This window comes from Martes martes (assembly GCF_963455335.1).
Source record: "Martes martes genome assembly, chromosome: 17".
NCBI classification, from domain to species: domain Eukaryota; kingdom Metazoa; phylum Chordata; class Mammalia; order Carnivora; family Mustelidae; genus Martes; species Martes martes.
In genome coordinates, this window is record NC_137905.1 from 16,973,902 (window position 1) to 16,994,978 (window position 21,077).

At 40.4% G+C, this 21,077-nt stretch overlaps 1 protein-coding gene across 1 annotated transcript in view; it reads right to left on the bottom strand.

Annotated features, from left to right (window-relative positions):
* The window catches only part of CYB5B (cytochrome b5 type B), a 35,977-nt gene extending 15,702 nt beyond the window's left edge, over positions 1-20,275 (bottom strand). Inside the window, exon 1 of the mRNA XM_080829286.1 lies at positions 20,002-20,275. Within this exon, the coding sequence (XP_080685412.1) occupies positions 20,002-20,163 (162 nt within the window). The 5' untranslated portion in view covers positions 20,164-20,275. The remainder of the gene's footprint in view (positions 1-20,001) is intronic.
* Positions 20,276-21,077: the final 802 nt, after the last annotated feature.

The window sequence follows — 21,077 nt, forward strand, 5'->3', positions numbered from 1 at the left end:
AAAGGACCGACCTGTGATCACCAAAAATAAGAAGGTCAGAAAAGCTACAGAAAGCCTGAAGAAAAGCCGCAGGTTGAAGGAGGTCAGCAAGATGGGACAACTGGGAACAACGTGCGCTCCTGGCTTGACCCTTTTTGCCAACATTATCAAGACGGCTGCAGAAACCCGAATGGAGACTCTGGTCAAGGAGTGTATGGAATTCTTTATTCTACTCCTGCAACTTTTCTGTAAGTTTGAAATGGTTTCAAGATAAAAAGTTAAGTAAGTGATACCAAAATAACTGCCTTTATACCCAGGAAGTAGATTCTGTCTATAACTGACTAGCTCTACTACCCTGGACAAGGTACTAAGAAATTGAAAGGTCTTTGCTTTCCTGTTTATAAAATGGAGATAACAGGAGTAACTATCTTCACTACTATTGTATCAAATGAGATACAGCTATGAAATACTTTGTACTCAGAAAGAGAAAGGTATAGTTTATATAATGTTACCTCTGTGACTTTAAATATATATTTATTTATACATTAAATATTAATAAGTTAATAACAAATTAATAAATTAATTTTATAAATATTAAATGTATAAATATAAATCTCTCTCTCTCTCTCTCTGAAAAGAACCTAGGGGCCAGGAAAAAGATTTTTCACTATATACTCTTTATATTGTTTTACCAAATGAAGTACCACCTATTGAGAAAATAAATATTTAAAAATTACATTTAACACAGTCCCTGACTTAAACATTCAATAAACATTTACTTACAATGAGTAAATTTAGAATTTACATTAGATGACATATCTAAATCTGTGTTATTAAAAATTTCAAGTGATGCTTTTAAGTAGTTTTTATTATAACAACCTTTTAAGCAGGAGTATTACCATCCTTATTTTATTTTTTTTTAAAGATTTTATTTATTCACGTGACAGACAGAGATCACAAGTAGGCTGAGAGGCAGGCAGAGAGAGAGAGGAGGAAGCAGGCTCCCCGCGGAGCAGACAGCCGGATGTGAGGCTCAATCCCAGGACCCTGGGATCATGACCTGAGCCAAAGACAGAGGCTTTAACCCACTGAGCCACTCAGGCGCCCCTCATCCTTATTTTAAATAGATTTTATTTCTTTATGGAGGGGGCAAGTGGGGCAGTGGTGGGCAAGCACAGGGAGGGGCAGAGGGAGAGGGAGAAGCAGACTCCCCACTGAGCAAGGAGCCCCTTGCAGGGCTTGATCCCAGGACCTGAGATCACGACCTGAGCTGAAAGCAGGCGCCCAACCAACTAAGCCACACAGATGCTCCACAATGTGCTCTATATGCCTCAACTGTGAAGACAGTTTTTCCTTATGATACATCCCAAGTATTATGTTGCCTTTCAGAGAGCAAAAGGATAACAAAATCTCTTAGTAGCTTGAGATATTTCAGGAAATGGCTGAATTTATGACTTCCTGCATGGCTTTATCTACAGCTACAAAGTATTTTCATTTTCATCAACCTCTCACCACTTTATAAATAAATAAGAAAGTGCAACACTTGGGGTGCCTGGGTGGCTCATTTAAGCTCCAACTCTTAACTTTGGTTCTGGTGATGATCTCAGGGTGGGGAGATCACGCTGGGCTTGGAGCCTGCTTTAGATTCTCCCTTTCCTTCTGCCTCTTCCCCCACCACCACTTGTGCGTGTGCCCGCCCACAACTGCCACACTTACACAATTATATATAATATACATCCACTGTTTTTACTGTATATTCAGTGTACACACACACACACTGCATACTATATATTTTACTGTATATTCAATATATAGTATATTTACCATATATTCAATATATAATACTGTATATTTTACTGTATATTCAATATTGTATATCCATTTCAATCATTATGCTACAATTTTTATTGAGTACTTATTGATAAAGTAGGCAGTGATAAATAAGTTATCGTGTTTTTATAAAAATGAATTCATATCATATACGCTGTCTTATAGCCTGATTTTTCTTTTTTCACTGAGGCAAGGAAGGTGGGAGTGGTCAAAAAACCCCTAGGTTTACTACCTTTCACTTCAATATGTGGTTTTACTACAGATGGTTTAGAACAAGCAGAAGATTTTAGGGAAACTTGGTGACTATTTTAGAACTCTATAAACTTCAGATACTATTTAAAATCAAATGGCAGGGCGCCTGGGTGGCTCAGTTGGTTAAGTGGCTGCCTTCGGCTCAGGTCATGATCCCAGCGTCCTGGGATCGAGTCCCACATCAGGCTCCTTGCTCAGCAGTGAGCCTGCTTCTCCCTCTGCCTCTGCCTGCCACTCTGCCTGTGCTCGCTCTCTCTGACAAAAAAATAAATAAAATCTTAAAAAAAAAAAAAAAACTAAAGAGAAAACACTACTACCTTCTCTTACGACTGATTCCACTATGCTCACAGACATGGTGAAAGGGAATTTAACAAATGTCAATTCTCACTAGTGAATGGATAAACATGACATGCTCAGGCTTTGTTACAACCAAAGGCCTATTTCTACTGATGCTGTTTTTTAAGCCTATGCTATAGGAAGGAATTCAACTACTCACATTAGCTGCATCTGCGTACAAGCTACGTCCTGGTAATTCTACGTATTTGGGATTCAGAGTATTTATTCTCTCATTCTGGGTCAAAATAAAGCCAATGACCGACCAAGAATAATCCAGGCAGGCATGCCTGGGTGGCTCAGTAGGTTGAGCATGTGCCTTTGGCTCAGGTCATGATCCCTGTGTCCTGGGATCAGGCCCCAAACTAGGCTCTCAATCCCTCTTCTTCCTCTCCCTCTGCTGTTCCCCCTGCTTGTGCCCTCTCTCTCTGTCAAGTAAATAAACGAAATCTTAAAAAAAAAACAAAAAAACAATCCAGGCCAAGATGACTAGAGCAGCCACAGCCATGCCCATAGACAGCAACAAAGCTTTCAAGGCAAAATGGAAAGTTCTGGAGCTAACAAGCTGCCAGTGGGCACTTGCTGATGTCAAAGAGGAGCTCATGGCCAAAGATCTCCACTTTGAAGGCATGTTCAAAAAACAATTGTAGACCTTTATTTATTGAAGCAGCGATTAGCTCTGTTGGGAACAGAGTAGCCCTTAACCTTGTGAGCTGTTTGAGCCAGGGCCTCTCAGAATAAAAAGAACACGTGAGCCCGTGGACGTGCAAAAAGGTTCATTTTTGTCTGAGCCAGGTTTCCCTTTATGTTTGAAACTGGAGGAAATGATTGTGTTTGGGGTAACTTACAGGGAAAGAACTATTTTTTTAAAAAATTTTATTTATTTATTTGACACAGAGAGAGAGATCACAAGTAGGCAGAGCAGCAGGCAGAGCGAGAGGGGGAAGCAGGCTCCCCACTGAGCAGGGAGCCCAACTCGGGGCTCGATCCCAGGACCCTGAGACCATGACCTGAGCCAAAGGCAGATTAACCCACTGAGCCACCCAGGTGCCACGTGGGGAAAGAACTATTTTTTTTTCGTGTATTCATATTTAGCTATGTGCAGGGTTTTTATTTTTAGATTTTATTTATTTATTTGTCAGAGAGAGAAGCAGGCTCCCCACTGAGCAAGGAGCCCGATGCGGGACTCGATCCCAGGACCCTATGATCACGATCTGAACTGAAGGCAGCGGCTTAATCCACTGAGCCACTCGGGCGTCCCAAGGGAAAGAACTATTTTTAAAATGTTTAAAAATTCCCTTCTGCGGGTGCCTAGGTGGCTCAGTGGGTTAAAGCCTCTGCCTTCAGCTCAGGTCATGGTCCCAGGGTCCTGGGATCAAGCCCTGCATCCGGCTCTCTGCTCAGCGGGGAGCCTGCTTCCCCCTCTCTCTCTGCCTGCCCCTCTGCCTACTTGTGATCTCTCTCTGTCAAATAAATAAATAAAACCTTAAAAAAAAAAAACTCCCTTCTGGTGACAATAGAAATGAAAGGCAAAGAAAGGGGAAACTCAAGCTAATGATAATATATAAAAATTTAGCAAAAATTCAATTTTTGGAAGAAACATTAACAACTATAATACTTACCATATACAATCAGCCTGACATCTAAATCACAGTAAACTCCTGTTTTCTTGGGATTCAGCTAGCCTGAATTTTTAAATCTAATTTATGTACTAGTATTTAATAACTTCCTTTACAAAACTAATAATTTTATTAATGAAAATTTACTAAGTATAAGCAAAACAAATATCCCTGCATTGCTCATTTTGAGCCTACAGAATGACACAAAGAGCAAAGGCATCAAAACTTAATTCAAGGGGCACCTGGGTGGCTCAGTGGGTTAAGCCTCTGCCTTTGGCTCAGGTCATGATCTCAGGGTCCTGGGATCGAGCCCCGCATCGGGCTCTCTGCTTAGCAGGGAGCCTGCTTCCCCCTCTCTCTCTGCCTGCCTCTCTGCCTACTTGTGATCTCTCTCTGTGTCGAATAAATAAATAAAATCTTAAAAAAAAAAAAAAACTTAATTCAAATAAATTATTTTTCAGAGTGAATACTCAGGGCCAAGATAGACTTAACAAACCTATGTCTCTAAAAACTGTCCAGGGAAAATTGATGACCCTGAGACACTGTGGTATTCTCAATTGCCTTAAGGAATGACCACTTACAGGTTAAATGGGTTATTTTTCATGTGCATTCAGAATACATCAAATCAGTTGAAAGAAAAAAAAAATCAATGGCTCTGTCCTATACTATGGTGACTCAACTGAACTAAAGACCCAGTCATTCTGGATAAGAGTTTATACATTATTTTAAGAAGGTAGAGAGGGCAAGTGCTGGCAGAAATATAGAGAAAAGTTGCCCAGAAATAACTGTCTGGATTAAATGTCCTGGGGAAGTGGCAGGGTGCCATTTCTGAATCAAGAGGTAAATGTAATTTGCATGTTGAGTACTGTAATCAAAAGTGGATGACTCTTGACTCTACAAATTAAACCACTTTGTTTTCTCTTTAAAAGGCAAACCAATTTTATAGAAGTAGAACTGGGGAGGTCAGAATAAGATCTGGGGACCCAATTAATGTCAGTATCCTGGTTGTGGTATTGTACTACAGTTGTTTATTTTAAATACTTGATTTACTTATTTGAGAGAAAAAGTGTGCATGAGCACACATAGTTAGGGAAGGAGGGGCCAAGGGAGAGGGAGAAGCAGACTCCTCAATGAGCAGGGAGCCCAATGAGGGGCTATCCCAGGCGCCCCTGTACTACAGTTTTACAAAATGTTATCACTGGGGGAAATGGGTAAAAGATACAAGGGATCTATTATTTTTTTACAAGTATGTATGAATCTACAATTATTTCAATAAAACTTTTAATTAAAAAATCAAATTGAGGGGCACCTGGGTGGCTCAGTGGGTTAAGCCTCTGCCTTCGGCTCAGGTCATGATCCCAGGGTCCTGGGATCGAGCCCCACATCGGGCTCTCTGCTCAGCAGGGAGCCTGCTTCTCCCTTCCTATCGGCCTGCCTCTCTGCCTACTTGTGATTTCTCTCTCTGTCAAATAAAAAATTAAATAATTTTAAAAAAAAATCAAATTGAATTCCCTAAGTATATACCCAAAAGAAATGTGTATAGATATGTGAACTTGTATACACACACAAATGATCATAGCAGCACTATTTGTTATGACCCTAAATCTGAATACCCAATGCCTTGGCTGCCTGGGTGGTGCAGTCCATTAACTGTTGGACTCTTGATTTTAGCTCAGGTCATGATCTCAGGGTCATGAGATGGAGCCCCACATCAGGCTCTGCACTCAGCAGAGACACTACTTGAGATTCTCTCTGTCCCTCTCCCTCTGCCATTCTCCCCTGCATGTGCTCACTCTCTAAAATCAAAAAGAAAAAAAAAAAAAAGAAAGAAAGGAAAAAGAAAATCCAATGACCATAAGCAGAGTACAAATAAATCCATATAATCCTACAGTAGAATCCTAATCAGTAATGAAAAAGAACAAAACCACTGCAATAACCAATATCAGCACGAAAGACTATAAATGGCAAACAAAAAACACCAGAAATAAAACAATATACTATGACACTCTCAGGGCGCCTGGTGGCTCAGTCAGTTAAACAACTGCCTTTGTTCAGGTCATGATTTCAGGGTCCTGGGATGGAGCTCCCTGCTCAGCAGGGAGTCTGCTTCTCCCTCTCCCTCCCTCCCCACCACTTGCACGGGTGCGTGTGCACGCGCGCTCTCTCTCTCTTGCTCTCTAACAAGAAAATAAAATCTTAAAAAACAAAACAAACAAAAAACCTGTGACTCTCTCCTTTGTAAAAACTTCAAAAACAAAACAAATCTACAGGATTAAAGTCAACAGAGTGGGTACCTCCAGGGATGAAGAAGCAGAGAGTGATTAGGAGGCACAAGGAAGTGTATACAGTTCTTTAAAGATTTTTATTTATTCATTTAAGAGAGAGAACACGAGAGCAGGTGGCAGAGGAGGGATGCAGAGGGAGAAGCAGACACCCTACTGAGCAGGGAGCACAACACAGGGCTTAATCCCAGGACCTGAGCCAAAGACAAATGCTTAGTTAACTGAGTCACCTGGGAGCCCCACATGCTGTGAAGTTCTAGACTCTAGATGGTGGTTATCCAAATGTGTTCGCTTACTAGAGTGAGGTCATATGACTAAATCTCAGGAATTTATAATTAATGGGAAAATAATTTCCAAAATATCACATATAGAACTACCCTTGTATATACAGTCAAATGATCTTCAACAAGGGATGCCAGAACCATTCACAATAGGGAAAAGGCAGTCTCTTCAATAAATTATGGGAAAAACTGCATATCCACATACAAAAGAATGAAGATGGACCTTTATAACACAGACAAAAGTTAGCTGAAAATGGATTAAAGAACTAAACATTCAACCCAAAACTATAAAACTCCTAGAAGAAAAAAAAAAGAAGAAAAGCTTTAGGACACTGGATTTGATAATGCTTTATTGAATATGACACCAAAAGCACAGGCAACAAAAGTAAACATTGACAAATGGAAGTACATCAAACTTAAAATTTTTTATGCACCAAAGGACACGACCACCAAACTGAAAAACAACCTACAGAATAAGAGAAAAGATACGTAAATCAAAAGGGTTTAATATCCAGAATACATAAAGAACTCCTAAAATTCAACAATGAAAACATCAAACAATGTGATTAGAAAACAGGCAAAGGACTTAAGTAGACATTTCTCTGAAGATGATCTACAGATGGCCAGCAAGAATATGAAAAGATGCTTAACATAAGTAGTCACTGGGGAAATGCAAATAAAACCAAAATGAGGCCACATGCAGAAGAATGAAACTGGACCATTTCCTTATACCGTACACAAAAATAGACTCAAAATGGATGAAAGACCTAACTGTGAGACGGGAATCCACCAAAATCCTGCAGGAGAACACAGGCAGCAACCTCTGTGACCTCAGCTGCAGCAAATTCTTGCTAAATATATCTCCAAAGGCCAAGAAAACAAAGGCAAAAATGAACTATAGGGACTTCATCAAGATAAAAAGCTTTCCCACAGCAAAGCAAACAGTCAGTAAAACCAAAAGACAACTGACAGAATGGGAGAAGATATTTGCAAATGTCTTATCAGATAAAGGGCTGGTATCCAAAATCTATCAAAAACTTATCAACTTAGGGGTGCCTGGGTGGCTCAGTGGGTTAAAGCCTCTGCCTTCAGCTCAGGTCATGATCCTGGGGTCCTGGGATCGAGTCCCACATCAGGCTCTCTGCTCAGCAGCAAGCCTGCTTCCCTTCCTCTCTCTCTGCCTGCCTCTCTGCCCACCTGTGGTCTCTGTCAAATTAAATAAAATCTTAAAAAAAAAAAAAAAAAACTTAACTTAAACAAAGGACAAATAATCCAATCAAGAAATGGGCAGAAGACATGAACAGATATTTCTCAAAAAAACAAAACAAAAAAAAAAAAACGACAACCAAATGGCCAAAGACACATGAAAAGATGCTGGAGAGTCTGCTTCTCCCTTCCACTTGTACTCTGTCAAATAATTAAATAAAATCTTTAAAAAAACAAAAAAAAACCCAAATCCTAAAGTGAGTCTCCTGTAGACAGCATCTTGTGAGATCCTGTGTTTTTATTCATTCTGTCAACCTCTGTGTTTCGATTTAGGAATTAAATCCAGTTAGAGGCCCCAGTATGCCTCAATTAATTGAAACTTTGACTCTTGTTTTTGGCTCAGGTTGTGATCTCAGGGTCCTGAGATGGAGCCCCGTGTCGGGCTCTGCGCTCAGTAGGGCTTGCAATTCTCTCGCTCCCTTACCCTGTGCCCCTAACCCCACTTGTGCACATGCATGTGCACTCTTTCTCTCAAATAATCCTTTTTTTAAAAGGAATTTAATCCATTTACATTTAAAGTAATTACTGATGAGGAGGGACTTAACTCTCAAAATTAAAAATTTCTGTACATCAAAGGGCATTATCAAGAAAGTGAAAAGACAAATTACAGAATGGGAGAAAAATATCTGCAAATCAAATACTTAAGAGAGGATATCCAGAATATACAAAGAAATCCAACTTTAAAGCAAAAAGACAAACAATTCAATTGAAAAATGGGCAAAGAACTTGATTAGATAGTTCTCCAAAGAAGATACGCAGAGGACCAGTAAATACATGAACATCTTTAGTCATTAGGCAAATGCAAGTCATATCACAGTGAGGTACCAGTTTACACCTGGCTAGGATGGCTATAAGTGAAAAAACAGTAAGTGTTGGAGACAGTGTGGGAAAACTGGAACCCTCATTCACTGCCAGTGGAAATGTAAAATGCTGCTGTGGAAAACGGTTTAGAGTTCCACAAAAAACACAGTATAGCTGTATGACTGAGCAATTCCACTCTGCAGTATATCCAAATGAACTGAAAACAAGCACTCTGATAGATACTTGTATGCCAATGTTCACTGCAGTATTGTTCACAAATAGCTAAAAGATGGAAACAATTCAAGTGTCCATTGATGAATGGCTGAATGGACAAACAGAATGCAGTATATATACATATAATGGAATGTTATTCAGCCTCAAAAAGAAATTCTGACACATGCTACAACGTGGATGAACACTGAAGACATTATATTAAGTGAAACAAGCTAGATACAAAAGGGCAAATATTGAATTATTCAATTTATATGTGGTACCAAGAATCGTCAAATTCATAAAGACAGAAAAATCAAACAGTGACTACTAGGGGCTGGGAGCAGGGGCAATGGAGTTATTGTTTAATGGCTATAGTTTCACTTCGGGAGGACGAAAAACTTCCGGAGATAAATGGTGGTGAGAGTTACACAATGACATGCATGAACTTAATGCCACAGAATTGTACAATTAAACATTGTTGAAATAATCAATTTCATGTTATGCATATTTTACGACAATAAAAATTTTAAAAACCAAAACATGTTAAGTGAAAGGAGCCAGACACCAAAGGACCAATATTTTATGCTGCCATCTACTCGAGGTACCTAGAATTAAGCAATTCTAAAGAGACAAAGCAGACTAGAAGTTATCAGAGGAAGAGTGATGAGGGGGTAGTTATTGCCTAGTGGTAACAAAGTTCTGCTTGAAGTGATGAAAAAGTTTATAAACAGTTATCAGTGTTGGTTGGTTATACAATACTGTGAATGAAATTAATGCCACTGAAGTATAAAACTGATTAAATGGAAAATTCTGTTTATATGTTTTGCCAAATAAAAAATAATAAAACTAGGTTATATATGCCTATAATTAATATTAGCCAAAAACTTACTTTTGTCTGAATCAGAGCAAAAGAAAACAAATGAGACCATTAAGAGTTTCAGGGGTTAACCTGAATAACCTACATTGGGGCCCTACACTATTCAAATCTATTGGAAAATCATAAATTTCTCCCTCTTCTTATTCAGTAAATCTAATAGAAAAATTTCCCACTTTTTCTAGGACTTGCTTTGCTTTTAAATCTCGTATGAATTTACCGAAAATTTATTTTGACTTGGATAGCCTTTGTGTTTTAAGACTAATGGACCTTGTTCTAGCTTTTATTATGTAAGCAGTTACACAATGTTACAATGAAAATGTTTTAAATAAATGACACTGCAACCAAAATCTAAACTTTCAAAAGGGACAAAACATGACTGTGATCCATTCATTTCTCTCTCAGTCCAGCAATAATCAAGTGAAATACTTCAAAGATACAAAGGCAATTTTGTAATGTCCCCTAGTGAAGGATTTCAGTCAGTTCATCTGTCCAAAGCCTATGTGGTAGGGAGGAAGCCTTTTGGTTCTTTCTTAAGTTCATTTACTAAGTATTATTGAAAAGAAGAAGAGGGGCGCCTGGGTGGCTCAGTGGGTTAAAGCCTCTGCCTTCGGCTCAGGGCTTGATCCCAGCCCCGCCTTCCTCCTCTCTCTCTGTGCCTGCCTCTCTGCCTACCTGTGATCTCTGTCTGTCAAATAAATAAATAAAATCTTTTAAAAAAATTTTGGAAAAAAAAAAAAGAAAAGAAGAAGAAAATTTTGTTTTAATACAGAAAAGAAAGAGGGCAAATTACTAACAGAAAATATGCTTCCAGATTACTAATTTTACGCAAAGGATAGGGGTCAGAGGGCAGAAAAGAAGAGAATGCAAAGGAGGGCAGGGAATAAAAATCATAATGAGAAAAAATTACACAAATTCTCTATGAGTGGAAATCCTACAATGATGTAATAAAAATCCAGCAATAAGGATATGCTAAAGACCACTAGGCTTAGAAAATAAGATCTAGAAACATTAAGATTTGGAAGCTGCAAAAGTAAGCTGGGTGATGAAAAGAACCTCTACCCAAACAGATAGGCAGAATATCTCATCAAAATGAGATATGGAGACTGAAATTCTGGACAGAGCAAAACTACTTTTGAAACAACAGTCTGACAGGGCAGAGAAAGATGACAGACCTGAGTGGCGAACAGGAGGAAACGGTGGGGGTCCACACGTTTTCATTCGCATGGGCTTAGAAAGAGCCCAGGAAAGTAGTGGTGTCATCTAGAGAGGCTAACGTGATCGCTGCCAGAAAGGGTATAACCGAGGCAGTCAGCCCTCCCTGCCCAGGGGTGAAATCTCAGGTCTTCAGGTCCAATCATAACTTATCCCCACCAGATTAAATCCCACTACCACAGACTTTTCACAATTCCTTAGGTACCTTCATAGTATTCATTTATGACAACCATCATTATTTATTTGATGTCTGTTAACCTGCTAGACTATAAGCTCCATTAAAACACTGACCGTGGTTGATTTTTTCATGGCTGTATTCTAGAACACAGTATGCTTGGAACATAGTGAGATCTACAGAGAGAGCTCACTCTGCCCTCCTTCTGTCCAATTCACTCCCCCACCCCCATCTCATGCCCACACGCAAAACAAATAAATGAAAGTCAATTTGGTCATCAGAGGATCTCATCTGGACAGTATTGGAGGTTAAATTTTTCCTCATTTTATTTCTAGCTTTCCCTAGGACTAACCACTTGCAACTACTCAAGAAAAGAAAGTATTCTTGGGGCTCCTGGGTGGCTCAGTCGGTTAAGCATCTGCCTTTTGCTCAGTTCATGATCCCGGGGCCCTGGGATGGAACCCTTTGTCGGGTTCCCTGCTCCCTCTGCCCCTCCCCCTGCTTGTACTGGCACTCTCTCCAAAATAAATGAATGAAATCTTTTTTAAAAAAAGTATTCTTCCGGGCGCCTGGGTGGCTCAGTTGGTTAAGCTGCCTTCGGCTCAGGTCATGATACTGGAGTCCCAGGATCGAGTCCTGTATCGGGCTCCCTGCTTGGCAGGGAGTCTGCTTCTCCCTCTGACCCTCTCCCTTCTCATGTTCTCTCTCTCTCTCTCAAATAAATAAATAAAATCTTTAAAAAAAAAAAAGTATTCTTCCTATAGATTTGTTAATTTCACAAGCTAGATGACAATCAAATTATACTTTCTTTTCACCAGCCTTAGAGAAATGAGTAAGAATTGTTATCAGTCAGGCTCTGAAGATTTCAGGGGTACCGTCAGTACCCTGATATCAAACACAGCCTGTGTTCTGTCTTTCTTGCATGACAATGACTTGTGCACAGAGCTCATTCTCCCTCACGAGCCCAAGACATCCAATTCACCTTTACATCTTCAGAGCACCTGTCACTTAAGCACTCAAAAGATGCTACAGGGAACAAGTAAGTTTTATTACTAATAAAAATAACTTCTTCAATCATTCAGTGGCCCCTAACATTTACTGAGCTCTTTATGCCAGGTACCACAAGACTTTATATGCATAATTTATATCAACTGTCGTAACAACTCTGTGGAGTACATACAAGTATCTCTATTTTATAGGTGGGAAAGGGCCCTGACAGAGCTATTTGCCCAAGGTTATACAACTATAAACTGAACCAGATATTTGGACCCCAAAGCCAGTACCCAGACATTAGAGTTGTATTTCATCTATACGAGGAACCAGATTTTCTTTATATATTTTTTTTAAATTTCATTTTAAGATTTATTTGCCAGAGAGAAGGAGAAAGAGAGAGAGCACAAGCAGGAGAATGGCAGGCAGAGGAACAAGCAGGCTGACCAGTAAGCAGGGAGCCTGATACGGGACTTGATCCCAGGACCCCAGGATCATGACCCAACTGGAAGGTCCACGCTTCACCAACTGAGCCACCCAGGCGTCTCCCAAATTTTCTTTAAAATACACCACTAAGTGTGGCTCCTGTGTGGGTATTAGGTAAGTGGCCAACTCATGACTTTGGCTCAGGTACTGATCTCAGGTCAGAGGACTGAGCCCTGACTCAGGCTTTGGGCTCAGGACAGTCTGCCTGGGATTCTCTCTCCCTCTGCCACTCCCCCCATTCATGAGCATGCTCTCTCTCTCTCTACATAAATAAAATTTTTAAAAAATTTTTTTATTTATTTAGAGAGAGAGAGATTGAGAGAACAAGTGGGAGGAGGGCAGAGGGAGAAGCAGAGTCCCTGCCGAGCAGGGAACCCAACTTGGGACTGGATCCCAGGACCCTGCGATCACTAACTGAGCCGAAGGCAGACAGTTAACCAAATAAACTACCCAGGCGCCCAATATAAAAAATCTAAAAACAAAACAAATCACTATTAAGAAAACAAAAAGGCAAAAGACTGGGAGAAAAAAATCACGATACATATAAGGTTGACCCTTAAGCAATGTGGGGGTTGGAGTGCTATTGAACCCCATCCTCTACACATAGCTGAATATCTGTATATATTTTTGGACTCACCAAATACCCAACTACTATTAGTGTCCTGCTTACCAGAAGCCTTACCAATAAAATAGTCAATTAACATATATTTTGCATGTTATATGTATTACACTGTGTTCTTAGGATGAAGTAAGCTAGAGAAAAGAAAATGTTATTAAGAAGATCATGGGGTGCCTGGCTGGGTCAGTTGGTAGAACATCTGACTCTTGATCTCAGGGTCATGAGTTCCACGTTGGGCATGGAGCCTACTTTAAAAAAAAGTAAGAAGATCATAAGGAAGAGAAAATACTATGTTGAAAAAAAAATCCATGTGTAAATGGACCTGTGCAGTTCAAACCTGCCATTCACGGGTCAACTGTATCTGAAAGGAATTGCATCTAGAATATATGAAGAGGGGCACCTGGCTGGCTCAGTGGGTTAAAGCCTCTCCCTTCAGCTCAGGTCAAGATCCCAGGGTTCTGGGATAGAGCCCCGCATCGGGCTCTCTGCTCAGCGGGGAGCCTGCTTCCTTCTCTCTGCCTGCCTCTCTGCCTACTTGTGGTCTCTGTCAAGTAGATAAATAAAATCTTAAAAAAATAAATAAATAGATAGATAAAAATAAAAATAGAATATATGAAGAATATATTCAAGAACATATTACTGAATATATTCAAGAAAACAATTCAATTATAAATGGCCAAGATAAAATAGACACTTCACGAAAATCCATACAAATGGCCAATCATACCATGATGATACTCAGTTATCATTCGTCATCAAGGATATGTAAGTTAAAACCATAATTTATATGCCAGCACAGCACATACCTTTAGATTGCTTCAAAGTACAATGACCGATACTGTGTGTCAAGGAGGGTGTGGAGAACTGGAAAACCACATATTGCTGGGTGTATAAAATGATACCAACATTTTGAGAAAAGGCCTGAGATTGTTTAAAAAGTTAAAAAAAAAATTATGACCTAGAAATCTCACTCCTAGGTACTTAACCAAGAGGAATGAAAACATATGTCCACACAAAGATTGTACATGAACATTCACACCAGTTTTATTCATAATAGCCAAAAAAATGGAGGGGCGCCTGGGTGGCTCAGTAGGTTAAAGCCTTTGCCTTCGGCTCGGGTCATGATCCAGGGTCCTAGGATGGAGCCTTGCATCGGGCTCTCTGCTCAGTGGGGAGCCTGCTTCCCCCTCTCTCTGCCTGCCTCTCTGCCTACTTGTGATCTGTCTGTCAAATAAATAAATAAAATCTTTAAAAAAAAAAAAGCCAAAAAATGGAAACAACACAAATGTTGATCAACAGGTGAACAGATAAGCTTCAGTTCAATCATACAATGAAATAAATACATAAAATTAAAATAAATAAAAGAAAATAAATAAAAAGCAACAGGATGGGGCGCCTGGGTGGCTCAGTGGGTTAAGGCCTCTGCCTTCGGCTCAGGTCATGGTCCCAGGATCCTGGGATCAAGCCCCGCATGGGGCTCTCTGCTCGGCAGGGAGCCTGCTTCCCTTCCTCTCTCTCTGCCTGCCTCTCTGCCTGCTTGTGATCTCTGTCAAATAAATAAATAAAATCTTTAAAAAAAAAAAAAAAAAGCAACAGGAACAAACTGCTGATACATAGGAAAAAACAAAGGTAAGTCTCAGATACGTGAAGCCAAAGACACTAGACAAAAAAAAGTGATACCGTTGTTCTACAGTGTTAGAAATAGGGGCACCTGGGTAGCTCAGTGGGTTGACTCTTGATTTCACCTCAGGTCACGATCTCAGGGTCTCGGGATCAATACCCAAGATGGGAAGTCTGAGATTCTCTCCCCTCTCCCACTGCACCCCACCCCGAAGTCAATAAATAAATCTTAAAAAGTAAAGGGATGGGCTGTTAAAAGTTAAGAGAAAAATTACAGGTAAAACACTCAGAATAATAAGAACCAGTAAACACTATTTGTACTACTAAAACAAATCAATGAATAGATACTATAATTCAATTAAGGAATACTACAATCGGTGTCCCTCACTGGCTCAGTAAGAGGAGCCTACAACTCTTGATCTGCATTGTAAGTTCAAGCCCCATATTGTGTGATTACTTAAAAAAAAAACATTAAAAAAAAAGGAATACTACGATTCTTTTTCCATATTTATTTGTACACATTTGTATATACTGGTATATATACGAAAGATGCAGAAAGATTCGAACAAATCCTTGGGATAGATAAGAGTTTTACTTTCTTCCATTCTGTATTGCTTTTCCCTCCAACCTATTCTTGACTCCAAGCCCAAAGTAATCTACTGGAAAAGCAAAGTGCTTTAATGTCACTCCCATCTTAGGCTTCAATGGTTTTCCAATACATTTAGGATTAAATCCATACTACCTACCCTCCCTTGCCTGACCTGGGTCCCACCAAGCTCTCTTGCCATTCTTGATTTTCACTGGCTATACCACGGCCACAGCTGCTTTCAGTCCCACCGATGGGCCAAACTCTTGCTTCACTCTGCAAATGCCTCAGAATGTACTTTTCTCTTCCTGAAGCCAGTTCCTTCACCTCAGCTCAATTATAAGTCATCCCACAGCTTTCCAGATCACTCTTAATAAAGTAAGTCTGCTGGGACGCCTGGCTCGCTCAGTTGGTAGAACATGCAACTCTTGATCTCAGGGTTGTGAGATCAAGCCCCAGACTAGGAGTAGAATTTACTTAATTAATAAAAAAATTAAACCTTCATTTTTCTTTCTCAATTCCTATTTGCTTCCTTTGCAGAAAGCACCTTCATTGAGCATCTTTCTACTTCTGTTTTCTATTGTCTTTCCTCAAAGAGCAAGTTCAAGAGGACAGGACCATGTTTTTATTTGCCACCAGGGCCTACTACCATTGCTGGTAGTAGGCTACTTAGCTGGTAACAGCTAAGAAATACCTGTTGAATGCTATCCCATTTGTGAGGCAAGCCCTATAGTAATATTCCCACTTTTGCCCACAGCCACTAAAAAAATACCTAGAACTGGGTTATGGATATTGGGGGAGGGTATGTGCTATGGTGAAAGCTGGGAAGTGTGTAAGCCTGATGATTCACAGACCTGTACCCCTTGGGCTAATAATACATTATATGTTAATTTTTAAAAATTAAAAAAACCTAGAAAAGTTTAAAATATCACAATGTGGTATTTAAGTTACTCTTTTTAGAAATGGTTATTTATACATAAGATAATGGCTTCCAAACTTCTCTGACCTGTGATACACATAAGAAAATTAGAATATTAACTGAAACAAAGGTTCACAAAATCATACCTATCCTTGCTAAGGGAGCTGTACTTTGGTATCTTCTAGTCAGTGTCATAGACAGCATAACCATTTTTATGTGTTCTTTCTATACTACTAGAAGTGGAAAGACAATGATGAATGATGTGTACTGCTGCAAGGTTTGGTTTTTCATTCACGATTTCAATAAATTAAACCAGTACTACTAATTCAAAAATGCAAAATTACTGTTAGGAAAAGTAATTCAATTACCTTACCAATTCAAAATTATCACACTCAAACTCCTGAATAACATTATAACCACATTCATTTAAAAAAAAAAAAAAAGGGCAACCTACAGACACAGGATTTTTCAGATTAGGAACCCCTTTCTAAGGATGAACCCCTCTCTAAGGATGAACCCCAAAGTGATTTCAGATTGTAAAGAAAGAATGAGAACCGGCAGAGGTCTCCCATCTCATCTAATACCACTCCTACTCTTCCTGACCTACAGGCCAAAAACCTTGGTGCCATTTTTGACGACTTCTGTCACTCTTCAAATCTAATGCATCATTAAATCCAATTGCCTCCACCATCAGAACACATCCAGGGGCGCCTGGGTGGCCCAGCTGGTTAAGGGACAAACTCTTGGTTTTGGCTCATGTCCTGATTTCAGAGATGGAATCCCACATCATGCTCTGCTTAAGACTCTCTTGCCTGCTCCCCCTACCGTTCCCACCCCCACCCCGACAAAATAAGCAAATCTTAAAAAAACAAAACAAAACAACAAACCCCCCCCATACACACATCCAAAATCTGATAGCTCTCACCACCCCTCATCGCCACCAGCCTGGTCCAAGCCACCGCCACCTCTTACCCAATCTACTACAACAGCCTCCTAACTGGGCTCCTCAATTCTCTCTTTGCCCTCCTCCAGTCTTTTAAATCAAGTAGTCAGAGTGATACTATCAAACCATTAAGCCACATCATGACACTCCCCTGCTCCAGTGTGGGTTCGTCCCTAGCTCACACAAAGTCAAAATCCTTCCCACAACCTGCAAAGTGGTACTTCATCTGCCCTCACCTAATCATGCTCACTTCATCTACTACTACCCAGCCACTCCGGCCTCCCTCATCCTCAAACAACACCAGACATACTCCTGCCTCAAGGTCTTCGAACTTGCTCCCTCTGACAGGCATACTCTTCCCGCAGATAGTCACATGGCTAGCTCCCTTAACTTCCTTCTGGCCTTTACTCTAGTCATCTTAATGAAAACAACTCTGGGCATCATACCTAAAATTTCAACCCCTTACCCTTACACCCTCACCCCATATACATCTACAGTCCTCTTCTCTACTTTTTCTTCTTAGAACCTACCACTATGGGGACACCTGTGTGGCTCAGTGGGTTAGGGCCTCTGCCTTCGGCTCAGGTCATGATCCCAGGGTCCTGGGATCGAGCCCCACATCGGGCTCTCTGCTCAGCGGGGAGCCTGCTTTCCTCCTCTCTCTCTCTGCCTGCCTCTCTGCCTACTTGTGATCTCTGTCAAATAAATAAATAAAATCTTTAAAAAAAAAAACAAAACAAAAAAAACCCTACCACTATGTAACATAGCATATATTATAGTTACTCTGCTTATTGTCCACTCCCCACAGATTAATCTCCATGAAGGCATAAACACAGCACATCCACTGCTTTATTCTAAGCACCTAGAACAGTATCTGACACATAACAGACACTTCAGATTATATCACAGACAATTCAGATAAATATTTGAATGAACAAGTGAATGAATGAATAGCCTTGGAATGAACAAGAATATAGGAATAGAGAGACTAGAACAGGTAAGTAAGAAGAGCTAACTGCAGGTAAAGAGCTGTGGCTCAAGCTTCGTGGGCGGCTCAGGCATACCTGTGATGTCTCTGGCTCTACCAACATTGTGAACCGGGTTAGCAACCACTACTCAAGATTGAACTAAGGTCCATGACAAGCACTGAGTGTTCCACCAAGTTCATTATGTATTCTAAATCAATCAAGAGGAAATTGGGGGGGAAATGAAACAACAAATGAAAAACATCATTATCTACCATTATGAACTATGCTTTAACAGGCTACAACCCCCAACTTTAACTTACTATGAGGCATACACCAAAGGACTAAGCTAAGAGTAGAATTCAGAAGTAATGCTATGTACACAAAAGAAATCAAGGGATCTATCGAAATCAGATTCAGCCACTCATCAATCAAAATCTCTGTGAACCTGTTTCTCATTCTGTTAACAAAAGGATCACTACACCCAAGTCACTCTCAACTAGTTATCCATGGATGAAATAATGAGAAAGTACTTTTAAAGTACCCTTTAAAAAAAAGCCATACCCCATTCAAATACAAGTTACTAAATTCTAAGATGTTAATTTACTGGCCATTAAGGTTTATTAAAAACAATGTCCTTTGGGAAACTTTACATTTCAAATTTTTTTTTTAGATTTATGAATCTGAATATAGAAAAAATATTTTACTAGTATATTTGATTCACGGAAAGAACTAACAAAAATTAAATTTTTTCTCAGTTACAAGGTTATACTATGCAGGAATTTCCAAGGAATTCACCCCAAGATTTTATTACTCAAAATGATACACACCAAAAAAATATATGTGTTAATATGTGTATATACATAAATACCTCAAAGTCTCACGGATTGGGGTTTGTGGACTGTCTGTCAAGGAGTAAGAGGGAACTTTTTAGGATGATGGAAATGCTCTGTCTTAAAAGGGAGTGTGATTATGTGAATGAATACATCTGTCAAAACTCACTAAACTGTACATTTTAATTGGGCACAATTTCTGAATGTAAAGTACACCTCAATATATTTAGACAAAAGTCTATCCTGTTTCCTTAAATTAAAAAAAAAATAACAACACTCGATTGCACCATGGTCTCAAGAACTTTCACAATGAGATCTAATGCAACAGGTTTGAAGATTTAACTAAGAGGGTGAGTCAAGGACTAAAAAAGTTAATTCATGACCTTCTGGCCTCAAGGTCAACTCAAATTAATAGAAAATAAAGGTAGCATAATCAGGGGGTAAAAAAAAAAAATCTCAGTTTCTTCTCAGGAAAACCTGAAATTAATTACTTCAGAGGGCACAGTGGGAAGCGCACAGGTTCAGAGCCCTTGAAACCTAGATTGGAATGGTTATAGGCTGTTAAGCGTGTGACCTTGAGAGTCCTCAGTCCCTGAGGCTCAGTTTCCCTTTCTGTAAAATGGGGATAATGACGACTTAATGATGGCTTAAAAAAGTTTGACCTAGCGAACAGTTAAGTACCCAATATAAGATATGCAATACACGACATTATTGAAGGCTCCAGAATTTAGTGCTGGTTAGAAATGCATGCAGAACTAAGGCCCCTCTGTTTCCGTCTAGGGGAGCTGTGGTCCCTTTCGTACGCCTTATCGCCCTCAGCCAGGCTTCACTTCCCTCCTACACACACCCTGCAACTTTTCCGGTCCGGACCACCCCTCACCCGCGCAGCTCCCAAGGGCCGCCCACCTCCCGGGCCCCACCTCGCTGAGGAAACGGGTGATATCGTAGACTCGCCCGTGGATCACCAGCCAGATCTCCTTCATGGAGTTGCGCTTCGCCACCTCCTCCAATCGATAATAAGTGACGGAGGTCTCGACCTCTTGCCCTTTCCCATCGCTGTCGCTTGCTTCCACAGTCGCCATTGGGCCTGAATTAACTCGTCTCCACCACTATCCGGGTTTCCGAGGTTAACTTCCTCGAGGTGGACCTTCTGTTCAGTCCTCCCCGGCTTCCGTAACTAAGGCCCTCACGGTCGTCGGAGGGATCCTGGCAACAGCCAATCACGCTTCCGGGTAGTTCCTGGTTCGTTTTTCTTTTTACCAATGAAATAACGGATTCATATTTAAGTCCCGCCCCCCTTTAGCCCAATCCTTGGAGCGTAGGCCTGGTTCGAGGTCCAACTAACCAATCAGGATCGTCTATCCCTCCAATCTCACCAACCAGGTACCGTGATTTTGGAAAAAGGCCTAACGGAGACAAGTTGACAGCGGTTACACAAGAGAGGTTTCCCTTTCACTTACTGTAGCGGCCTGCGGAGTCCTGGAAGTGAGGGCCGAGTCTCCATTTTCCCGTTTCCCTTCTCTTCCCTTTCCTTCCCCGTGACCTCTCCGCGCGAAGCTTCTTTTCCCCCACCTCCCATGCGGCCTGTATTCCAGCCCGGGTTTACATCTTTTTTTTTTCTTTTTTTTTTGCAACCTTCAGGCTGTGACCGGACGACTCACGTCTAAGTCTCATTTTCCTCACCAGTATAATGGGCGAGATAACCTTGTTTGATCAATTAAATGATAACGTGTATCTCCACAGCCCTAGGCACACAGTAATCAAGGCATGAATGACAGTGGTGCTAAAAAAGGGGCAGGGGACAGGGTCGTAATTCGCCTAGGCCATTGACAGGTAGTTTCCCAAGTTTTTGCCACTACTGAGAATCTGATTCAGTTATATCTCAAAGTTGGGAAGGGGGAATCTGATTTTTGAACGAATTATTTGGTGATCAGAACAGAGTTATGCTATTTTCGTTTGTGTTCTAAAATAAAATTCACCTCAACTATTCCCAGCT